The sequence below is a fragment of the Ranitomeya variabilis genome, chromosome 6 (assembly GCF_051348905.1).
Source record: "Ranitomeya variabilis isolate aRanVar5 chromosome 6, aRanVar5.hap1, whole genome shotgun sequence".
In the NCBI taxonomy this organism is placed as follows: domain Eukaryota; kingdom Metazoa; phylum Chordata; class Amphibia; order Anura; family Dendrobatidae; genus Ranitomeya; species Ranitomeya variabilis.
The window spans coordinates 102,502,618-102,527,167 of NC_135237.1; the positions used below are offsets into that span (position 1 = coordinate 102,502,618).

Sequence of the window (24,550 nt, forward strand, 5' to 3'; positions counted from 1 at the left end):
GCCACAATCGCACAGTATTACTGCTGCACTTGACATGGTAAACCTACACTAAAAACAAACACAACCTGACAGTGTTGGAGAGACTGTTTCATGGTAATTTAATTCCTGAATGACAAAACACAATACCTGTGCCTAATATGCGACTTTTCTCTTTCAGTACTGCTTTTTGTTTTCCTCTATTCTTTTTTCCACTTCCAAAATCAGAGATTTTATAAGGGCAATTACTAAACACATCATTCAAAGCAGGTCTATGAATGCAGCATTTTTTTTTCTCCAATCGAAATGCAAGCAATCCATCTGCTGTGGCTGTCAAAGCAAAGCCTATTAATGATGCTTGTTTAGTATACCATATTGACTGCCTGCAACAATACTATCTGCCAGTGCACTGCAAACAAGTTTCCCTTAACGCTTATTCTTTTAAAGCTGAACAAAAGTTTTTGAATGTAACATCAAATAATATGATGGATGCAATCCATGTGTCCGCAGATTACCTCTGGCACCATAGACAAGGGTGGCTTGTAGCAATCCCTGCCAGAAAGGCTGCAAGATGTAAGTTGTACAACACGGTCATTTTACAATACACTTTTAACCCCCGATGCTCCAATTATGCAAAACACCATAGCCATGCAGAACAGGGTGATAATAAAACAAAATTGCAGCAGAATTCTGGTGCCCAGGAAGTGGTTGTTTGCAAAGGATATGGAGCGTCAGAATGAGGTGGAATCATCTGAACCGGGATGGATTTGCTGGACTACATCGGATTCGGTGGACTATGTCGCACTTGCGTGGGTTTTTCTTTCTTTTTTAATAAAGTGGTGAACCAAGAGAAATTGTGGGGGACCGCTTATTTCAATAAAGTATTTTTTGGGTCTTTTCTCATTACTGGGGTGACTGATAGGCACCTCTCCATTACTAGCACCAGGGCTTGATCTCAGCGGTATTTTTGGATACTTCACAGCTGATATCAACACCAAGCCCCATTACCCCAATTTCCAAAGCACCAGGGCATCAGGAAGAGCCAAGGCAAAAAGCCACAATTAGAGCATCTAATGTGATGCTCCACTTCTGGGGCGGCTGTAGGGTGGTATTTTTAGGCTGAGAATGAAGCAATAACCGTGAACCTTCCCAGCCTAATAACAGCGCTCGGCTGTCTGTGTCAACTTTTGCTTGTTACCAAAAACAGGAGGGGGACCCCACATTATTTTTTTTTTCAATTATTTATTTATTAGGTTAATAGAAAGCTGTACAATAGGCTGCACATGCAAGGCACAAATTATATATCTGACAGATATCCATCTATTATTTTAGAACATCTTTAACACATAAGACTCACTAATTTCTTGAATGCATTTCATTACGGCACGTGTCACACGGACGGCACACGGATGTCATCCATGTGCTGTAAGTAGCTACACAGACCCTTTGACTAGTATTGGTCCTTGTCATCTGTGCTGCTGGGAAAAAATGGGCATGTCTCCGTGTGATTCACATGGACACATGGTCCTTGTGGAAACATGGACATGTGAAGATCGCCATAGGTACGTGTGGGTGTCTCCGGTACATGTGAAAACAGGCCACACATACTGGTGACAAGGACATGTTTAGGGGGCCTGAGGCTGTTGAGTGTGAGTCAAGAGACTAGAAGCCATTCCATACTTGGCGTGGCCTACAATAGCATTTTGTGAGTGCTGTAATTGACGTAGAAGCTTGTCACAGGACCCCCAATACTAGCCTAATGTTCAATGGTCAGCCCTTCACTGCATGTGACCAAATAAAAATAAAGCAATATTGGGAAAAAGAACGGTTGCTGGATTTAAATAAACTATAACCAACAAATTTAACCCATTATAATATGTTATATACGTCCGAAATAACCACATATATCAGCATATGCAAGTTAGCATCAATCAATATGTAATGTGGAGCATTACAAATACAAATCACATTCTCTAAAAGGTATTGTCACTTCTAATCAAACAATTTTCTTGTAGCATCACTTTTAATTTGATTTAAAGCTAATTGCTTAAACAAGTAAAGACATGACTGAAGTAAATAAGTAAATAATAAGGAAAATCTTGCAAACCTCCTAGAGTAATTAAAAATGATGCCTCATTCTCCAAGCAAAGAAACTATTAACTTGCTTCACAGCAAAAAAAAAAAGGGAATTACTACAAAGTAATATATATATATATATATATATATATATATATATATATATATATATATATATATATATATAAAAACATACGGATATATATCTCCATGTTCATACCATAGACAATTATATATATATATACACTGTATATATATATATATAGGCAGCACTCCAATAGAAAAAATAGCTGAAACGTCGCACATGGGCCAATACACCACTTTTATTTTTTCTATTGGAGTGCTGCCTTCATTTTTCTGGACAATAGCATGAGGTTTGGTATATAGCTGGAAGGATTTTTTGCACCCTTTGTTTACTTTTGGTGCTGCTTTTTGTTTTCTTTCTCTGTCTCTCTCTCTATATATATACAGCTCTGGCAAAAATTAAAAGACCACTGTAACATTTTCAGTCTGTCTGATTTTTCTCTTTATAGGTATATTTTTGAGTACAATGTAAATTGTTCTTTTATTCTATAAACTACTGACAACATGTCTCCGAAGTTCCAAGCAATACAATTTGTATTTATTTTCTGAAAATGAGAAATGGTCAAAATAACAAAAAATGCAGTGCTTGCAGACCTCAAATACCCTGTAATTTATACTTTCCTTCGTTAAATAAGATTTGGTTCAGGTAATCACCTAATCAGAAGCACATTAACCCCTTCACCCCCAAGGGTGGTTTGCACGTTAATGACCAGGCCAATTTTTACAATTCTGACCACTGTCCCTTTATGAGGTTATAACTCTGGAACGCTTCAACGGATGCCGGTGATTCTGACATTGTTTTCTCGTGAAATATTGTACTTCATGACAGTGATAAAATTTATTCGATATAATTTGCGTTTATTTGTGAAAAAAATGAATATTTGGCGAAAATTTTGAAAATTTCGCAATTTTCCAACTTTGAATTTTTATGCCCTTAAATCACAGACATATGTCACGCAAAATACTTAATAAGTAACATTTCCCACATGTCTACTTTACATCAGCACAATTTTGGAACCAAAATTTTTTTTTGTAACGGAGTTATAAGGGTTAAAAGTTGACCAGCAATTTCTCATTTTTACAACACCATTTTTTTTTAGGGACCACATCTCATTTGAAGTCATTTTGAGGGGTCTATATGATAGAAAATACCCAAGTGTGTCACCATTCTAAAAACTGCACCCCTCAAGGTACTAAAAACCACTTTCAAGAAGTTTATTAACCCTTCAGGTGTTTCACAGAAATTTTTGGAATGTTTAAATAAAAATGAACATTTAACTTTTTTTCACAAAAAAATTATTTCAGCTCCAATTTGTTTTATTTTACCAAGGGTAACAGGAGAAAATAGACCCCAAAATTTGTTGTACAATTTGTCCTGAGTACGCTGATACCCCATATGTCGGGGTAAACCACTGTTTGGGCGCATGGCAGAGCTCGGAAGGGAAGGAGCGCCATTTGACTTTTCAATGCAAAATTGACTGGAATTGAGATGGGACGCCATGTTGCATTTGGAGAGCCCCTGATGTGCCTAAACATTGAAACCCCCCACAAGTGACACCATTTTGGAAAGTAGACCCCCTAAGGATCTTATCTAGATGTGTGGTGAGCACTTTGACCCCACAAGTGTTTCACAGAAGTTTATAATGCAAAGCCGTAAAAATAAAAAATCATATTTTTTCACAAAAATGATCTTTTCGCCCCCAATTTTTTATTTTCCCAAGGGTAAGAGAAGAAATTGGACACCAAAAATTGTTGTGCAATTTGTCCTGAGTACTCTGATACCCCATATGTGGGTGTAAACCATTGTTTGGGCGCAGGGCAGAGCTCGGAAGGGAAGGAGCGCCATTTGACTTTTCAATGCAAAATTGACTGGAATTGAGATGGGACGCCATGTTGCGTTTGGGGAGCCCCTGATGTGCCTAAACATTGAAACCCCCCACAAGTGACACCATTTTGGAAAGTAGACCCCTTAAGGAACTTATCTAGATGTGTGGTGAGCACTTTGACCCAACAAGTGCTTCACAGAAGTTTATAATGCAGAGCCGTAAAAATAAAAAATCATATTTTTTCACAAAAATGATCTTTTCGCCCCCATTTTTTTATTTCCCCAAGGGTAAGAGAAGAAATTAGACCACAAAAGTTGTTGTGCAATTTGTCCTGAGTACGACGATACCCCATATGTGGGGGTAAACCACTGTTTGGGCGCATAGCAGAGCTCGGAAGGGAAGGAGCGCTATTTTACTTTTCAATGCAAAATTGACTGGAATTAAGATGGGATGCCATGTTGCGTTTGGAGAGCCCCTGATGTGCCTAAACATTAAAACCCCCCACAAGTGACACCATTTTGGAAAGTAGACCCCCTAAGGAACTTATCTAGATGTGTTTTGAGAGCTTTGAACCCCCAAGTGTTTCACTACAGTTTATAATGCAGAGCCATGAAAATAAAAATTCTTTTTTTTTTCACAAAAATGATTTTTTAGCCCCCAGTTTTGTATTTTCACAAGGGTATCAGGATAAATTGGACCCCAAAGGTTGTTGTCCAATTTGTCCTGAGTACGCTGATACCCCATATGTGGGGGGGAACCACTGTTTGGGCGCATGACAGAGCTCGGAAGGGAAGGAGCGCCATTTGGAATGCAGACTTAAATGGATAGGTCTGCAGGCGTCACGTTGCATTTGCAGAGCCCCTGATGTACCCAAACAGTACAAACCCCCACAAGTGACCCCATATTGGAAACTAGACCCCCCAAGGAACTTATCTAGATGTGTTGTGAGAACTTTGAACCCCCAAGTGTTTCACTACAGTTTACAACGCAGAGCCGTGAAAATAAAAAATCTTTTTTTTCCCACAAAACTTATTTTTTGGCCCCCAGTTTTGTATTTTCCCAAGGGTAGCAGGAGAAATTGGACCCCAAAAGATGATGTCCAATTTGTCCTGAGTACGCTGATACCCCATATGTTGGGGTAAACCCCTGTTTGGGCACACGGGAGAGCTCTGAAGGGAAGGAGCACTGTTTTCCTTTTTCAACGCAGAATTGGCTGGAATTCAGATCGGATGCCATGTCCTGTTTGGAGAGCCCCTGATGTGCCTAAACAGTGGAAACCCCCCAATTATAACTGAAACCCTAATCCAAACACACCCCTTACCCTAATCCCAACAGTAACCCTAACCACTCCTCTAACCCAGACACACCAACCCTATTCCCAACCATAAAGGTAATCCAAACCCTAACCCTATCTTTAGCCCCAACCCTAACTGTAGCCCCAACCCTAGCCCTAACCCTAGCAATAACCCTAGCCCTAACACTAGCCGTAACACTAGCCCTAACCCTAGCCCCAACCCTAGCCCTAACCCTAGCCCTAACCCTAGCCCTAACCCTAGCCCTAACCCTAGCCCCAACCCTAGCCCCAACCCTAGCCCCAACCCTAGCCCTAACCCTAGCCCTAACCCTAGCCCTAACCCTAGCCCTAACCCTAGCCCTAACCCTAGCCCTAACTCTAGTCCTAACTCTAGCCCTAACCCTAAAGGCCCCGTCTCACTTAGCGACGCTAAAGCGATCCCGACAACGATACGACCTGTCAGGGATCGTTGCTGCGTCGCTATGTGGTCGCTGGTGAGATGTCAAACAGTGAGATCTTCCTAACGATCGCTGCTGCGATCTCGCTGTTTGACATCTCACCAGCGACCTGTAGCGACCTGTACAACGATGTCACATGGGAGCTATTATGACGATTCAGTGTCTGAGTCGTCAACGAGGTCGTTGGTAAGGTGTCAAACACAGCGATGTGTGCTACCCAGCGGGACCTCAACGATCAAAAAAAGGTCCAGGCCATTTCGACACGACCAGCGATCTCACAGCAGGGGCCTGGTCGCTGCTACGTGTCACACATAGCGAGATCGCTACTGAGGTCGCTGTTGCGTCACAAAACTTGTGACTCAGCAGCGATCTCGCTAGCGATCTCGCTTAGTGAGACGGGGGCTTAACCCTAACCCTAATGGGAAAATGGAAATAAATACATTTTTTAATTTTTTTATTTTTCCCTAACTAAGGGGGTGATGAAGGGGGGTTTGATTTACTTTTATAGCGGGTTTTTTAGCGGATTTTTATGATTGGCAGCCGTCACACACTGAAAGACGCTTTTCATTGCAAAAAATATTTTTTGCGTTACCACATTTTGAGAGCTGTATTTTTCCATATTTGAGTCCAGAGAGTCATGTGAGATTTTGTTTTTTGCGGGACGAGTTGACGTTTTTATTGGTTACATTTTCGGACACGTGACGTTTTTTGATCGCTTTTTATTCCGATTTTTGTGAGGTAGAGTGATCAAAAACCAGCTATTCATGAATTTCTTTTGGGGGAGGCGTTTATACCGTTCCGCGTTTGGTAAAATTGATAAAGCAGTTTTATTCGTCGGGTCAGTACGATTACAGCGATACCTCATTTATATCATTTTTTTTATGTTTTGGCGCTTTTATACGATAAAAACTATTTTATAGAAAAAATAATTGTTTTGGTATCGCTTTATTCTCAGGACTATAACTTTTTTATTTTTTTGCTGATGATGCTGTATGGCGGCTCGTTTTTTGCGGGACAAGATGACGTTTTCAGCGGTACCATGGTTATTTATATCAGTCTTTTTGATCGCATGTTATTCCACTTTTTGTTCGGCGGTATGATAATAAAGTGTTGTTTTTTGCCTCGTTTTTTTTTTTTTTTTCTTACGGTGTTTACTGAAGGGGTTAACTAGTGGGGCAGTTTTATAGGTTGGGTCGTTACGGACGCGGCGATACTAAATATGTGTACTTTTATTGTTTTTTTAATTTTATTTAGCTAAAGAAATGTATTTATGGGAATAATATATTTTTTTTTTTTCCTTATTTAGGATATTTTTATTATTATTTTTTTTACACACGTGGGGAATTTTTTTTTTACTTTTTTACTTTGTCTCAGGGGGGGGACATCACAGATCATTGATCTGACAGTGTGCACAGCACTCTGCCAGATCTGCGATCTGCTGTGCAGGGCTGCAGGCTTACCAAGTGTCTGCTCTGAGCAGACACTCGGTAAGCCACCTCCCTCCCTGCAGGACCCGGATGCCGCGGCCATCTTGGATCCGGGACCTGCGGCGAGGAGGGAGGTAGGAGACCCTCGGAGCAACGCGATCACATCGCGTTGCTCCGGGGATCTCAGGGAAGCCCGCAGGGAGCCCCCTCCCTGCGCGATGCTTCCCTATACCGCCGGTACACCGCGATCATGTTTGATCGCGGTGTGCCGGGGGTTAATGTGCCGGGGGCGGTCCGTGACCGCTCCTGGCACATAGTGCCGGATGTCAGCTGCGATAGTCAGCTGACACCCGGCCGCGATCGGCCGCGCTCCCCCCGTGAGCGCGGCCGATCGGCTATGATGTACTATCCCGTCGAGGGTCAGATAGGCCCAGGTCACCTCGACGGGATAGTACGTCTAAGGTCACAGAGGGGTTAAGTAGAATGAGGTGTATTCTGGTTGGAATTCAACTGACACTGGAATGAAATGGCTGTCAGACATGTAGAGAAGCTGATTTTTATAAAACTGTGCAGTGGTCTCTTAACCCTTTCGCGACATGCGCCATACATGTACGGCGCATGTCGGGTCCCCTGCTTTGATGTGCGCTCCGGCGGTGAGCGCACATCAAAGTCGCAACATGTCAGCTGTTTTGTACAGCTGACATGTGCGCGCAATAGCGGCGGGTGAAATCGCTATTCACCCGCCGCTATTAACCTGTTAAATGCTGCTGTCAAATGCAGACAGCGGCATTTAACTACCTCATCCGGCCGGGCGGCCGGAAATGACGTCATCGCCGATCCCCGTCACATGATCGGGGGTCGGCGATGCATCAGGAAGGTAACCATAGAGGTCCTTGAGACCTCTATGGTTACTGATGCCGGCCTGCTGTGAGCGCCCCCCTGTGGTTGGCGCTCACAGCACACCTGCATTTCAGCTACATAACAGCGATCTGATGATCGCTGTTATGTAGCAGAGCCGACCGGGCTGTGCCTGCTTCTAGCCTCCCTTGGAGGCTATTGAAGCATGGCAAAAGTGAAAAAAAAAAGTTTTTAAAAATGTGAAAAAAATATTAAAAATATAAAAGTTTAAATCACCCCCCTTTCGCCCCATCCTAAATAAAACAATAAAAAACAAAACAAACCTACACATATTTGGTATCGCCGCGTTCAGAAAAGCATGAACCTGATCGCTAAACAGCGTAGCGAGAAAAAAATCCGAAACGCCAGAATTACGTTTTTTTGGTCGCCGCGACATTGCGTTAAAATGCAATAACGGGCGATCAAAAGAACGCATCTGCGCTGAAATGGTATCATTAAAAACATCAGCTCGGCACGCAAAAAATAAGCCCTCACCCGACTCCAGATCACGAAAATTGGAGACGCTACGGGTATCGGAAAATGGCACTTTTTTTTTAAGCAAAGTTTGGAATTTTTTTTCACCACTTGGATAAAAAATAACCTAGACATGTTAGGTGTCTATGAACTTGTAATGACCTAGAGAATCATAATGGCAGGTTAGTTTTAGCATTTAGTGAACCTAGCAAAAGAGCCAAACAAAAAACAAGTGTGGGATTGCACTTTTTTTGCAATTTCACCGCACTTGGAATTTTTTTCCCGTTTTCTAGTACACGACATGGTAAAACCAATGATGTCGTTCAAAAGTACAACTCGTCCCTCAAAAAATAAGCCCTCACATGGCCATATTGACGGAAAAATAAAAAAGTTATGGCTCTGGGAAGGAGGGGAGCGAAAAACGAAAACACAAAAACGAAAAAGGGCCGCGGCATGAAGGGGTTAATTTTGGCCAGAGCTGTGTATATAAATATATACACATATGTATATATATATATATGTGTGTGTGTGTTATAGCTATTATTATTGCTATGAATATTGTAAACTGGCGTTAGGTAATCTGCACAAAATACTTGAAGCTTAATGAATAAAAAGGTCCAGCGCTTGTATAATGCGTTAGTCAATGCTCAATTTCACCTCTGATTTTATATAATGCACTGACTCTTAATTACTTTCTCACTTTATTTTTGATCCTTGTAATTGATTCTCTCCAACAGTAATCCTTACTTGGATTCTCTGTGTTATCTCTGGAGAAATGCAGCAAAACTTAAAGAAATATTTTTTAATATTATGGAATTTAGGCGGAAAAAAAATCATAACTTAAAGTATAAATTTTGTTTTATATAAAAATACATTTTAGAAATTGTAGCTATAACTTAACAGGTTTGAAATGTATGTTTGGCCAGAGCCCTATGACAAGAGACTCAGAGAGGAAAAGACCTGTATGAAAAACAAGACTTTTTGGTTGCTAGAATAGGGCTGCCAGGATAATAGGGATAGGGTAGAAATGGGGGAGTCAATGAATTAATGAATTTGGCGCATTTTCCACAAGTGCCAGTCTTGATGACTTGGGACCATGTTTTCAAAAATAGTCTGATATAAATCTTTTATCATGGGACCCTAGAAAATAGATGTGACAATCTTGCTAATCTGTGCATGAAAGTATCTTCATGTATTAATGTCGGAAATATGGCTTTTTATACTGTGGCATGTAAAAGTTTGGACACCCCTGGTCAAAATTACTGTTATTGTGAACAATTAAGCAAGTTGAAGTTTAAATGATCTCAAAGTCCTAAAGTTAAAAATGACACATTTCTTTTGTATTTTAGGCAAAAAAATAATTTTTCATCTTTTACATTTTAAAAATTACAAAAAAGAAAATGGGCCGAATTGGGCACCCTGCATGGTTAGTACCTTGTAGCACCACCTTTTGAAAGTATCACAGCTTGTAAAAGCTTTTTGTAGACAAGAGTCTTTCAATTCTTGTTTGAGGGATTTGCATCCATTCTTCCTTTGGAAAATTCTTCCAGTTCTATGAGATTCCTGGGTCGTCTTGCAAGCACTGCTGTTTTGAGGTCTAGCCACAGATTTTCAATGATGTTGAGATCAGGGGACTGTGAGGACCATTGTAAGTTAATTATCATTCAAGATAATCTCTACCTTTTTTTTTAATTTTGTAACACACAGTACAGTGCAAATGTGTTAGTTAAGTGTGGGAACAATGCTGAAAAGTAAAAATAAATTCAAAAAGCATTAATAGTTTATTTTTGTATCAATTCAAATGCAAATTAAATGAACAAAAGAGAAATGTAAATCAAAGCAATATTTGAGGTGTCGGTCTTTTGTCTTCAAAACAGCATCAATTCTAGGTACACTTGCACACAGTTTTTTTGAAGGAACTTGTCTAGAAGGTTGTTCCAAACATCTTAGGAGAACAAACCCCAGATCTATTGTGGATGTAAACTTGTACAAATCCTTCTGCATCTTCATGTCATCCATGACAGACTCAATGATATAGGGATCAGGGTTCTGTGGGGCCATATCATCACTTCCAAGACTCCTTGTTATTCTTTACACTGAAGATGGTTCTTAATATCATAAGCCATATGTTTGAGGTCGCTGTGATGTTGCGAAGTAAATTTGGAACTACCGTAATTAAATGCCTCTCTGATGGTATTGCATGAAGGATTACTAAGTATCTTTCTGTATTTTTAAGCATTGATGACACTATTAATTTAGACAAAATTCCCAACTCCCATTTGCTGGAATCCAGCCCCAAACTTAAAAGGAGCCTCCACCATGCTTCACTGTTGCTTGCAGACACTCATGATTGTACCACTCTCCAGCCCTTTGGCAAACAAACTGCCTTTTGCCACAGCCAAATATTTAAAGATTTTGAGTCATCCGTACAGACAATCTGCTACAATTTGTCTACACCTCAGTCCTGATATTTTTGTGCATAGCCAAGTCACTTGGTCTTGTTTCTAAGTAGATAGTATATTTTTTTGGCCATAATTCTTCCATAAATTACCACTTCTGGCCAGACTTCTCTGTACAGAAGGTAAGAGTAGCTGAGTCCCACAGATTGCTGCCAGTTCTGAGCTAAGGGCTTTGCTGTAAAGCTTCTGATTTTGAAGAAAAGTAATCATGATGTGTCTCATCTGCTGCACGGTTTCCTTGGCTGACTGTTGATTCTGTGGTCCACAACGTTGCCTATTTCTTGGTGTACTCAATGTTGAGAAATAAAGGCAGATACTTATTTACTCCAAATGTATTCTATAGTAGCGCAACCACCTCAAACCTACAGTCAATGCCATTAAGAACAATCTTATAGTAATGAAGAACAAGTACTGGATGTGATGATATGGACCCACAGTGATCTTAACATCCTCGAGTTTATTTGGGATTACATGAAGAAAGAGAAGGATTGGTGCAAGTCTACATTCACAGAGGATCCGGGGTTAGTTCTCCAGGATGTTTGGCACAACTTCTCTGTTGAGATCTTCAAAAGCTGTTTGCTAGTGTACCTAGAAGATTTGATTCTTTGATGCTGATTTGAAGGCAAATGTTGGGAATATTAAATATTGATTTTATTTAGATTTCTCTTTTGTTCAGTCACAGAATAAACTCTAAAACTTTTTTTTTTTTTAAGAATTCTTATGTTGCAGCATTTTTACCAAACCTTCATAAAACTTTTACATAGTTCTGTATATTCATAATAAAACAAAAAAACTAACATAGACCTTTACGGCTCTGATGTGCCAGAGGCTGGCAAGAAAAAAATATCCTGTTGTTCAGAAGGATACTTCATAGTGTCCTCAAGAAAGAATGGAGAGAAATCACTAGACACTCTATAACTCTGTTTTCCATACCCTATACCTGCTGGGATGAGGGGGAACTAGAACTACCAGACCTCCTCTATACTAATCAGTTGAACTGATCTTGTTTTGATGTGGTGGGGACAGCTCAGCTAAAGGTACCGTCACACTAAGCGACGCTGCAGCGATAGCGACGCCGATCGCTGCAGCGTCGCTGTTTGGTCGCTGGAGAGCTGTCACACAGACCGCTCTCCAGCGACCAACGATGCCGAGGTCCCCGGGTAACCAGGGTAAACATCGGGTTGCTAAGCGCAGGGCCGCGCTTAGTAACCCGATGTTTACCCTGGTTACCAGCGTAAAATGTAAAAAAAACAAACAGTACATACTTACATGCGTCCCCCGGCGTCCGCTTCCTGCAATGACTGAGCGCCGGCAGTAGCAGGGCACAGCGGTGACGTGTGCTTTCACTTTCACTTTACTGCGCTCAGTCAGTGTGGGAAGTGGACGCCGGGGGACGCATGTAAGTATGTACCGTTTGTTTTTTTTACATTTTACGCTGGTAACCAGGGTAAACATCGGGTTACTAAGCGCGGCCCTGCGCTTAGTAACCCGATGTTTACCCTGGTTACCAGTGTAAAATATCGCTGGTATCATTGCTTTTGCTGTCAAACACGGCGATACACGGCGACCTAGCGACCAAATAAAGTTCAGACCTTCTAGCAGCGACCAGCAATTTCACAGCGGGATCCAGATCGCTGCTGCGTGTCAAATACAGCGATATCGCTACCTAGGACGCTGCAACGTCACAGATCGCTGGCTATATCGCTGCGACGTTGCTTAGTGTGACGGTACCTTAAGTCCTCTGTCCAGCTACTACATTTTGAATTGCAGTTACTGTTTTTTGACTAACTTACGTACAAGTTACTTATTACTACTACAGCATTTATTTGCTTCTTAAAGGGGTTGCTTTTAAAGGGGACATTTTGTTAAATGCATGTAACCAGAACTCAATTTTTTTTCCCAAATGATCATTAAAAAAGTGTGTACTGTTTCCTTCTGTGTTGCGCTGTCTGCTGAATGAGTTATCTGAGAGTCCGTTAGTCAGCCTGCTCTGACAGTTAGATGGAGAGCTTGTAGTGTGACTTTTCTGAGCTCCTCTCAGCTTATTTATGGCTACAGACCACATCAAAGTTGAATGTGCTGGAAAATAAATAGATTACAAAAAACAATAAAAAAAACACAAACATTTTAATTAAATAATTTTTTTTAAATAAAAAAGAAGTCCTGAAAGCTGGACAACACATTTAACTTCCTAAACTACAAGAAAGTTGTTGCTGCTGACCCAGTTTAGCCTATCGTGTACTTATAACAATTAATTTCACTTATTGTTACCAAGTTGACAGAAAACTCTGACGATACACAGATCCTTGTCTTAACCAAACAAAATGATATATTAATGCTTTTTTAAATATGACTTGGCACATTTATGTTCTTGTCCAAAATTTACGTATTAAAACCAGACATCCTTAGGTGATCCATCAAGATGCCATTACTTACACTTTACTGTTTTTATCAATGCCACAATTGTATATTCCTATTTATATGGAAGTGTACAGCCATTTATCAAAGAAATAATGCAGTAGAATCCCCAGGTCTATTACAGAAGTGTGGTTATTTAAAGATGAGATTGTACTACCTTTAAGGGTTAAATGATCGTAGCAAATCTAAACATATCCATGTTAGGCCTAATTCACACAATTTTTGATGGACAGCACACAAATGTACCAGAATGGTATCTATGTGCTGTCCGCCTAATCACGGATCCAGTCATTGACATGTGAGTGTTGTCCACGTATGACACCAAACTCGTATATGAAAAGTCACATCCTTACCCTCCAGGATCCCAAGATCTGCTTAGGCTGCAAGGCTGCTTAGGATCCCAAGATCTGCTTAGGCACAAAGGCTGCTTAGGATCCCAAGATCTGCTTAGGCACAAAGGCTGGCATGAAGTTACCGATGCGCTACTGCTATGTGCACTGAACGCCACACATATGATGTCACGCCAGGCTGGCGAATCAAAAGCTGAGCCGCGGAACCAGTAAGCTCTGGAAATTGAGGCAGCACCTGTCCACGGCCAGGGAGCACTGAAATGCATCATGGACCACTATCCTGAGGAGAGCGCTGCATGCCCAATTACCATGGAGCAAAAATAGCAAGCGCTGTACTCACTGATGGGATTTTTTTGGTTTCAGTTATTGGTTAGGTGGGTTTTATAAATTAAACTTGCTAAAAAATATAAAAATCACATAGCCAACATCATTACTGTAAAATCACTGCAATTTACAGAAAAACAATGCAGCTTTGCTAATAGTCTAAAGATGAGCAACAAAGAACATGATCATCTCTGTGGTATCATGCCGCCATTGAGGCATCAGTTCTGCAACCCCAGAACTTCAGCAATGTTTGCAAACAATAGAGACGTTCTTGCCGCATTCACCTCGGGCTCGTGTCCCAGAGGGATGATGACGGAATCGTTGGGAATAGGTTTCTTCTTCACTCTGCCAAGATCCATATCTGTTTTTGGTAAAAAGATGATGCTATCTGTTTAGGGAAATGTCCTGTGACTCTGATTTGTTTCTGTTTGCTACTAAAATATACTTTTTTCCCTTTTCAAATGAGATCCAGTTGAAACTGTGATGGTGAAGAATAACCTGTGCAGACGGTGCACTCTTAGTTCCCACAATAAATGTGCTTCCACCATCTTCTGGAACTACTGTACTTGTCAGAAGCAACTTTGTTTTTATCTTTCCAGGGCATAATGAACCTCATAGTTCACTGAGCACACCAAGGGTACACTCAAAGAGCCATATAACATGGCCGAGTGATCGCTGATGTTTTATCACATAGCACTCGGCCCACGATTATACTATGGGGCAGTGCAGGTCAGTGATTATTTTCTCATGCCAAATCGACATGAGAAACCAATTGCTGCATACTGTGAGTGACTCAATATACAAATCACGTGCTCCCATAAAAGTCTATGGGTGCCTGGGACACATCGAACTGCACTCGGATGTCATCTGAGTGCAGACAGATGTATTCTCACCGAGACAATGGAGAAGATGGGGAAATTTAGCTCTCCATCTTGTCTGCACTTGTGCTGTAATTCTCTCATGCGAGAGATGACACTCGGATCAAACTCTGACAGCATTTGCGCAGAGTGTCATTAGCATAACCGGCCCTGATTCTCTAGCAAGAGAATATACGGCAGTGTGAGCGAGCCATAAGAGACTCAATCAACAAGACCTTAAAGGGAACCTGTCACCCCATTTTTCGCCTATAAGCTGCGGCCACCGCCATCAGGGACTTATCTACAGCATTTTGTAATGCTGTAGATAAGCCCCCGATGTAACCTGAAAGATAAGGAAAACAAGTTAGATTATACTCACCCAGGGGCGGTCCCGGTCCTATGGGCGTCACGGTCCGGATCCGGTGCCTCCCATTTTCATGTGATGACGTCCTCTTCTTTGCTTCCTGTCGCGGCTCCTGTTGAGGGCAGAGCAAAGTACTGCAGTGCGCAGGCGCTGGGCCTCTCTCGCATGAAGATAGGAGGCACTGGACCCGGACCGCGACGCCCATCAGACTGGACCGCACCTGGGTGAGTATAATCTAAAGGTACCTTCACACGAAGCGACGCTGCAGCGATAGCGACAACGATGCCGATCGCTGCAGCGTCGCTGTTTGGTCGCTGGAGAGCTGTCACACAGACCGCTCTCCAGCGACCAACGATGCCGAGGTCCCCGGGTAACCAGGGTAAACATCGGGTTACTAAGCGCAGGGCCGCGCTTAGTAACCCGATGTTTACCCTGGTTACCAGCGTAAAAGTAAAAATAACAAACAGTACATGCTCACCTGCGCGTCCCCCGGCGTCCGCTTCCTGTACTGTGTGAGCGCCGGCCCTAACAGCAGAGCGGTGACGTCACCGCTGTGCTTTTACTTTCACTTTAGGGCCGGCGCTCAGTCAGAGCAGGAAGCAGACGGCAGGGGACGCGCAGGTGAGTATGTACTGCTTGTTTTTTTTACTTTTACGCTGGTAACCAGGGTAAACATCGGGTTACTAAGCACGGCCCTGCGCTTAGTAACCCGATATTTACCCTGGTTACCAGCGTAAAACATCGCTGGTATCGTTGCTTTTGGTGTCAAACCTGACGATACACGGCGATCGGACGACCAAATAAAGTTCTGAACTTTATTCAACGACCAGCGATATCACTGCAGGATCTTGATCGCTGCTGCGTGTCAAACTAAACGATATCGCTAGCGAGGACGCTGTAACGTCACGGATCGTTGTCGTTCTCGTTGTAAAGTCGTTTCGTGTGAAGGTACCTTAACTTGTTTTTCTTATCTTTCATTACAGAATGCTGTAGATAAGCCCCTGATGGCCGTGGCCGCAGCTTATAGGCGAAAAATGGGGTGACAGATTCCCTTTAATTTGTAGAGTGAAAATCAGAATCAAAATGTTTGATAATACATATATAGTTACATAGTATGGATGAAAAAAAGGCATATCCATCAAATTCAACCGAGGCAAGGGAAAAGATAAAGGGAGAGTGTATAGATAAAGCCAAAGTGCATGAACCCGTCTGCCCTAAAAGAGCGAATTCTCCCTCCTGATCCTGGGTGTACATGATGGATTGGATCAACCTTCAGAATAAGAATTGTACACATTAATGTAAGTATTTATGATATGTTTTCCAAATCTTCTCATTCTTTTTTTTTTTTTTTTAATTCTTTTGATTGTTCCCGCACTGATCAGCTCCTGAAGTAGACTATTTCACAGATCTACAATTTTCATGGTATAACAGTCTTTTTCTCCTCTGGAGATTTAACCTTTTTCCTCCAGATGGAGGAAGTGTCCTCTTTTCTTTGGAACACTCATTAAAACAGCTTTGACTAAATAAATTTAAATCTTTTAACCTTCCCATAACCAAGATCCTCCATCCTCATTATCAGTTTTCTACCTTTTCTAGCTCCAGGGCTTCTTTTCTATGAACTGGTGCCCAAAACTGCATAGCCCATGCATAGTCCACATGTTTTGCTACACACAAAACAGCTTCTCTCGATAAAACACATTCATGGTTGCCATACATGGATGAAAATTAAAAGATTTTTTGAGTTCCAGTTCTTAAAGACAATCTTAGTACCATCACATAAAACCTGCATGTAGAGAGTCATGGAGGAAAACATCTGGAGCTTCTCCTACAGGTTCCTACAAGCATGTCATCTGCAGCAGAGAATGCAACATCTGAAATGACAATCTTCCAGACAGCAAATTGCTTGTGTGGACAGGTGGGAATATAGGGCCCCTCTACTCCTTAGGACCCATGTTCAGACTCACATGCAGTTTGATCAGATGTGCCTTCCACTATTGATAAGTGTTGTGATGGAAATCTAGTTTAATAGTCCCGTGTAAAAATGATAAAAAAAGCTATGATACTTACATGCATCCCTGATATACAAAAGCATGGCAACAAAAATATAATCCACCAAGGCTAGAGTATTGCTGTCTGCAAAGAGAGCATCCCAAACCACAAGGAGGTCCTGAAGCGGAAATTCTCGACCAAAGAGGAGTCTCACCCATCGTCTAAAACAAAGTGTAAAAAAAGAAGAGAAAGAAAAATTGTACCATAAGTGTCATTACATGTGAAGGGTCTCAAGAATTACAAAGCATAAAGTACAGCGTGGTTCATATAATGCAGCCACAAGATGTTTGGTTCACAGGACAAGTTACTTGATTAAACTTTGTTTTGTGTTTATTTTTTTGTTTGTTCTTAAATCTCCTTTGATCTCAATAGAAGGAATAAAGAAAAAACAGCGGCAATGTCACAGGCAAACACGACACGTTCTAGGAAAATGTGAATCTACCGATTGCCATACTAATGTGAAGGAGGGATTGAATTCTATAAATACAGACAGAACTACAAGCTGTAAAAGCACAAAATGAGCGCAAACAGAAAGAGCGGCACGGCATTTACAGGTGATAATGCAAAGTGACACCTTTACATAGCACAAGGATCACTCATTTGTGCTGAAGGAATTTCCGACTGAACTGCTAGAATCTCCAAGAACCGTCCCAAGATCATTCATACCCAAATATGATATCTTACCCCATATTTTTTTGTAAAAATAAAAACACTTTTTGTTTCAGCCAATATGCAGCAGTCTTTAATGCAAGAAAATCATTTTAAAGGGGTTTTCCATTTTGACAAAAAGTGGACCTGAAAAATGACCCGAAATGGAAAATATTAAAATCACATAGTACTCACCGCCTCCCCGGGTCCAGCACTAGCTCTCACTCACTGCTCTGGTCTCATCGTTAGAGCTGCAGGCCAATTATAAAACTGCTCTTAGCATGGGCAGATAAATCATCGGTGCAACCTGTGCTGCTGCACAAGGGCCCAAGAGGTAAGGGGGCCCATTACCGCCTGCAGAGCTTCTGTCTTAGCCATAAAGTGGGACCCTCCTCTGTGTCCACCACCAACTATTAGAACTGTGCCGCTCAGCATGCCAGCATAGCGTCTGCCACATTGTGCCTACAACGTGAAGCCCGCCGTCTTACAGAGAAGGCATCTCCGACTATACTTTCTCTCAAGTGCGCCACAATTTTAATGGGAAAACGAACCATTAGAGGAGTTCATCTATGACTGACTGCTACTCCTGACCATGAATGCACAACTCTAGCTGCACCACAAAAATGTACAAGAAACATAAAAATAAAATAAAAACATCATGAAACACACAACTATTGGCATGAATGATTACCATCCATAATTAGTTTACAATAAATGTAATTTTAGATATAAAAAAAAATACAATAGAGATAAGAGCTGGCAAGATAAAAGATGCAAAAAAAGGGAATATGCTAAAACAAACAAGTATCTGACAAATGTATTAGATGAAATGATAGTGGATAATGGTGTAAAATGAATGCGAAAGGCAGCAAAATACATTTAAAGATGGTTTGAGTGGTGATTGTTATTCACCTACCACTTCTAAAACAATGATAAAGAACAAAACTTTTAGCTACTCCAATTGAAAAATAATAGAAATGTAAAAAAGAACAAAAAAAAAGACCCCGGCATTGCTGTAAATATTGATTTATCCTGGTGTTGAGACCAATTACAGCATATAGCAAAGCAGATTAAAAAAATAAAAATAAATTTAAACCTATACAGTTTCGAAAAGGTACGTTAAAGTTCAGATTTTTTTCCCCCAACTCCTAGTACAGTTCGGCATTGATAATTCGTAAGGACCTTTATGAATGTTTTCCAGATTAGCCATTCATTACGACTGCCCTTTATCGGATGTATAATGGTTGGCATTACCAGGAAAGTTGAACATATAATGCAGTGTTCCCCAAGTCCGGTCCTCAAGAGCAACCAACAGGTCATGTTTTGAGGATTTCCTTAGTATTGCACAAGTGATTGAATGCTTGCCTGTCCAGGTGATGCAATTATCACCTGTGCAATACTAAGGAAATCCCAAAAGCATGACCTGTTGGTGGCTCTTGAGGACCGGACTTGGGGAGCACTGATATAATGTAAGGCCTCATGCATCAGACAGATGTCCGTTTATCATGTACGTGTTTTATACGGGTGTGTGACACCGAATATAGAGAACTGAGCTATCCACCTCTCTGCATTGTTTGTGAACAGTGAATTACAGATCGAAACTACCCTTCCAAGTCTATGGTCCCATGAAAATCACAGACAGCACACCGATGCCATCTGTGAGAAATCCCTCTGCTGTTCATTTTTAACATTGTAATAAATCGGAGAAGCTCTGTATTTTTTTTTTTTTTGGCATACGAGAAAATCAGTGATGGGTAAAATGGACACATTGTCCAAACACTGATGAAAATCTGATCTAGCACACTGATGGAATTATTTTTTCACATATCAGAAAGAATAAGAATGACGCCTAACAAAGATCCACAATACACCACCATTTTCAAAAACTTTAGATAAATTCAGTTGGCAAGAAATGGGCGTAACATTTGATGCGGCTTAAAAGAAGCTTTTAAAGAGGATCGTTTACCAAATTTGTAATGTTGAACTGAACACAATGTACTAGTAATTTCAGAGCGAAATAAAACATTTATTTATATTTTTCGCCTCTATGTTGCAGAGATATTAGCAATCAAAGTTTTTGACACCTAATGAATTAACTTCTTTTTTTTAAGTGGGTGTTATAAGACAGTTTCCACTATGGGTGTGTGCTTCTTCTCCCTGTATGATGCTGACCAATAATAAGACAGCAGCAACACTCAAAGGAAAAAAGAACACGCCCCACTATAGTCTACAGGCAGTTTCTCAGTAAGTAGATCATGAAAAAAACACAAAAAGAGTTTGATGGATAGTGTAGAGAAAAGAATCATTATGTTCATTTCCAGGAGCACTGCAGACACAGCTGGCCGGTAGGAAGCACTGCTCCTTTCACAGATTTGCCCTCTGTTACATTGGCTGACAGCGCTGAGCTAGCCCAAGAAACCGGGGAAAGAAGGATGCCGCTGCTCACACTGCACCACTCTTGCATACAAACATGAAGAATCCCGCCTCAGATACACGAGAATCTTCACACCTCACAGTGCATGCGCTGAGGGGATTCAGAAGTCTGCAGACACACACAGCGACTACAGACTTCTCACTTTAGACCGGACAACCCCTTGTTGCTGGGCAGAGTGATCCATGCCTGGGTATGAGCCGGGGCTTAGACTCCATCACCAAAGCTTACAGGCCATACAGGTTCATCATGTTTGTAGTCAAGAAATTTTAAAACACTAAGGAAGTCACAACGAGTTGGCAATTATCATGTTATGTGCCTAAGTAAGCGGCACCACAAATAATTGAAGGGAAGAAAATCACACTACATGGGTGAGTTTCCACCTGCATGCACATGTGTTATATCAAATCATCAGAATGTGATATGGTAGTGATCCAAAATTAGAAAAACAAGTCAAATAAGCTTTAAATTATGTCTGAAACACCTGGCGGTTTGGAATGTGACATAAAAATTATTTTTTAAGTAGAAAGGAGGATGCAGATTGCATTATTGGAGATGACAAGCGTTGTCCTTTCTCACACAAATTTCAGACTGGAGGAGTTCTCCCCAACAGAGACAGGAAAACCCAGTGATTAATTCACTATTCTACCTAATTATTGACAAATGCTAAATTATCAGTAGACAATTCGTAGCTAATTATTACTTTACTAACTCTAAATAATAGACAATGGAATTCACAACCAAGAAGAATTTTGAAAATATGTACAATAATCACCATTGTATATTAACCCATTACTGACCTCGGACGGGATAGTACATCCGATGTCAGCTCCCCTGCTTTGATGCAGGGCTCCGCGGTGAGCCTGCATCAAAGCCGGGACATGTCAGCTGTTTTGAACAGCTGACATGTGCCCGCAATAGCGGCAGGTGAAATCGCGATTCACCCGCCGCTATTAACTAGTTAAATGCCGCTGTCAAACGCAGACAGCGGCATTTAACTACCGCATTCCGGCCGGGCGGCCGGAAATGACGTCATCGCCGACCCCCGTCACATGATCAGAGTTCGGCGATGCTTCAGAATGGTAACCATAGAGGTCCTTGAGACCTCTATGGTTACTGATCTCCGGCAGCTGTGAGCGCCACCCTCTGGTCGGCGCTCACAGCACACCTGCAATTCTGCTACATAGCAGCGAACATCAGATCGCTGCTATGTAGCAGAGCCGATCGTGCTGTGCCTGCTTCTACCCTCCCATGGAGGCTATTGAAGCATGGCAAAAGTTAAAAAAAAGTTAAAAAAAATGTGAAAAAAGTAAAAAAAATATAAAAGTTTAAATCACCCCCCTTTCCCCCCAATCAAAATAAATCAATAAAAAAAAAATCAAACCTACACATATTTGGTATTGCCGCGTTCAGAATCGCCCGGTGTATCAATAAAAAAAAGGATTAACCTGATCGCTAAACGGCGTAACGAGAAAAAAATTTGAAACGCCAGAATTACGTTTTTTTGGTCGCCGCGACATTGCATTAAAATGCAATAACGGGCGATCATATCTGCACCAAAATGCTATCATTAAAAACGCCAGATCGGCACGCAAAAAATAAGCCCTCACCTGACCCCAGATCACGAAAAATGGAGACGCTACGAGAATCGGAAAATGGCGCAATTTTTTTTTTTTTCTTGCAAAGTTTGGAATTTTTTTTCACCACTTAGGTGAAAAATAATCTACTTATGTTAGGTGTCTATGAACTCGTACTGACCTGGAGAATCATAATGGAAGGTCAGTTTTAGCATGTAGTAAACCTAGCAAAAAAGCCAAACAAAAAACAAGTGTGGGACTGCACTTTTTTTGCAATTTCACTGCACTTGGAATTTTTTTCCCGTTTTCTAGTACACGACATGGTAAAACCAATGATGTCGTTCAAAAGTACAACTCGTCCCGCAAAAAATAAGCCATCATATGGCCATATTGACGGAAAAATAAAAAAGTTATGGCTGTGGGAAGGAGGGGAGTGAAAAACGAACACTGGAAAATCCCAAGGTCATGAAGGGGTTAAGCTATAGTAAGACAATATTTAGGTTTTTTCTTTTTAACGCCTTCATCCCATAGACTGTTTTCACCTTCTTGACTGGGTCAATTCCAACCAGTGTCATTTTATATGGTAATAACTCAAACATTTCAACATATCCCACCGATTCTGACATTGTTTTTTCATGACATCTTGTTAATCTTTGTATAAATCAGGTTTATTAAAGCAAATAGATAATACAAACAATGAAACAATGCTGAAACATAGTTATTAAACTCAATAGAATACAACCCATAATTCAGACAGGAAGAGAAAGTCCCAGCGAGTTCCCGGGTGCTATTGGCCAATGCCAATGATATCACTTTCAATTTAGCAATAATAACTTTCATTGTTAAAACGTATAAACAACAGCGAAGACAATCATGCATTACTAGCTATATTTAGTCATTTATTTTAGTGGAGAATGTCACTAAGTAGAAAAAGTAGATAGAAGGAGAAAAAGTTAAAGAAAGGGAAAGAGGAGGAAAAAAGAAGGAAAAGCGGGTAGAGATATCTTGTTAATCTTTAACCCCTTTACCCCCAAGGGTGGTTTGCACGTTAATGACCGGGCCAATTTTTACAATTCTGACCACTGTCCCTTTATGAGGTTATAACTCTGGAACGCTTCAATGGATCCTGATGATTCTGACACTGTTTTCTCGTGACATATTGTACTGATCGTGGTAAAATTTCTTTGATATTACCTGCGGTTTATTTGTGGAAAAAATAGAAAATTTTGAAAATTTCGCAATTTTCCAAATTTGAATTTTTATGCCCTTAAATCACAGAGATATATCACACAAAATAATTAATAAGTAACATTTCCCACATGTCTACTTTACGTCAGCGCAATTTTGGAACCAACATTTTTTTTTGTTATAAGGGTTAAAAGTTGACCAGCAATTTCTCATTTTTACAACATCATTTTTTTTTAGGGACCACATCACATTTGAAGTCACTTTGAGGGGTCTGTATGATAGAAAAAACCCAAGTGTGACACCATTCTAAAAACTGCACCCCTCAAGGTGCTCAAAACCACATTCAAGAAGTTTATTAACCCTTCAAGTGTTTCACAGGAATTTTTGGAATGTTTAACAAAAAATGAACATTTAACTTTTCTTCACAAAAAATTTAATTCAGCTCCAATTTGTTTTATTTTACCAAGGGTATTAGGAGAAATTGGACCCCAAAAGCTGTTGTGCAGTTTGTCCTGAGTATGCTGATACCCCATATGGGGGGGTAAACCACTGTTTGGGCGCATGGCAGAGCTCAGAAGGTAAGGAGTGCCATTTGAATTTTCAATGCAAAATTGGCGAGAATTGAGATCAGACGCCATGTCGCGTTTGGAGAGCCCCTGATGTGCCTAAACAGTGAAAAAAACCCAATTCTAACTGAAACCCTAACCAAAACACGCCCCTAACCCTAATCCCAACCCTAACCACACCCCTAACCCTGACTCACCCCTAACCCTAATCCCAACTGTAAATGTAATCCAAACCCTATCCCTAACTTTAGCCCCAACCCTAACCCTAACTTTGGCCCCAACCCTAACCCTAACTTTGGCCCCAACCCTAACCCTAACTTTGGCCCCAACCCTAACCGGAAAATGGAAATAAATATTTTTTTTATTTTATTATTTTTCCCTAAGTAAGGGGGTGATGAAGGGGGTTTGATTTACTATTTATAGCGGGTTTTTTAGGGCATTTTTATGATTGGCAGCTGTCACACACTAAAAGATGCTTTTTATTGCAAAAAAAATAGTTTTTGCATCTCCACATTTTGAGAGCTATCATTTTTCCATATTTTGGTCCACAGAGTCATGTGAGGTCTTGTTTTTTGTGTGACGAGTGGACGTTTTTATTGGTACCATTTTCGGGCACGTGACTTTTTTGATCGCTTTTTATTCCGATTTTTGTGAGGCAGAATGACCAAAAACCAGCAATTCATGAATTTCTTTTGGGGGGGCGTTTATACCGTTCCACGTTTGGTAAAATGGATAAAGCAGTTTTATTTTTCGGGTCAGTACGAGTACAGTGATATATCATTTATAACTTTTTTTATGTTTTGGCAC

General features: G+C 40.9%; 1 protein-coding gene across 1 annotated transcript in view; it reads right to left on the reverse strand.

Annotated features, from left to right (window-relative positions):
- TBC1D5 (TBC1 domain family member 5) overlaps positions 1 to 24,550 on the reverse strand; it is a 745,630-nt gene that overhangs the window by 216,760 nt on the left and 504,320 nt on the right. Inside the window, exon 15 of the mRNA XM_077268870.1 lies at positions 17,352 to 17,494. Within this exon, the coding sequence (XP_077124985.1) occupies positions 17,352 to 17,494 (143 nt within the window). The remainder of the gene's footprint in view (positions 1 to 17,351; positions 17,495 to 24,550) is intronic.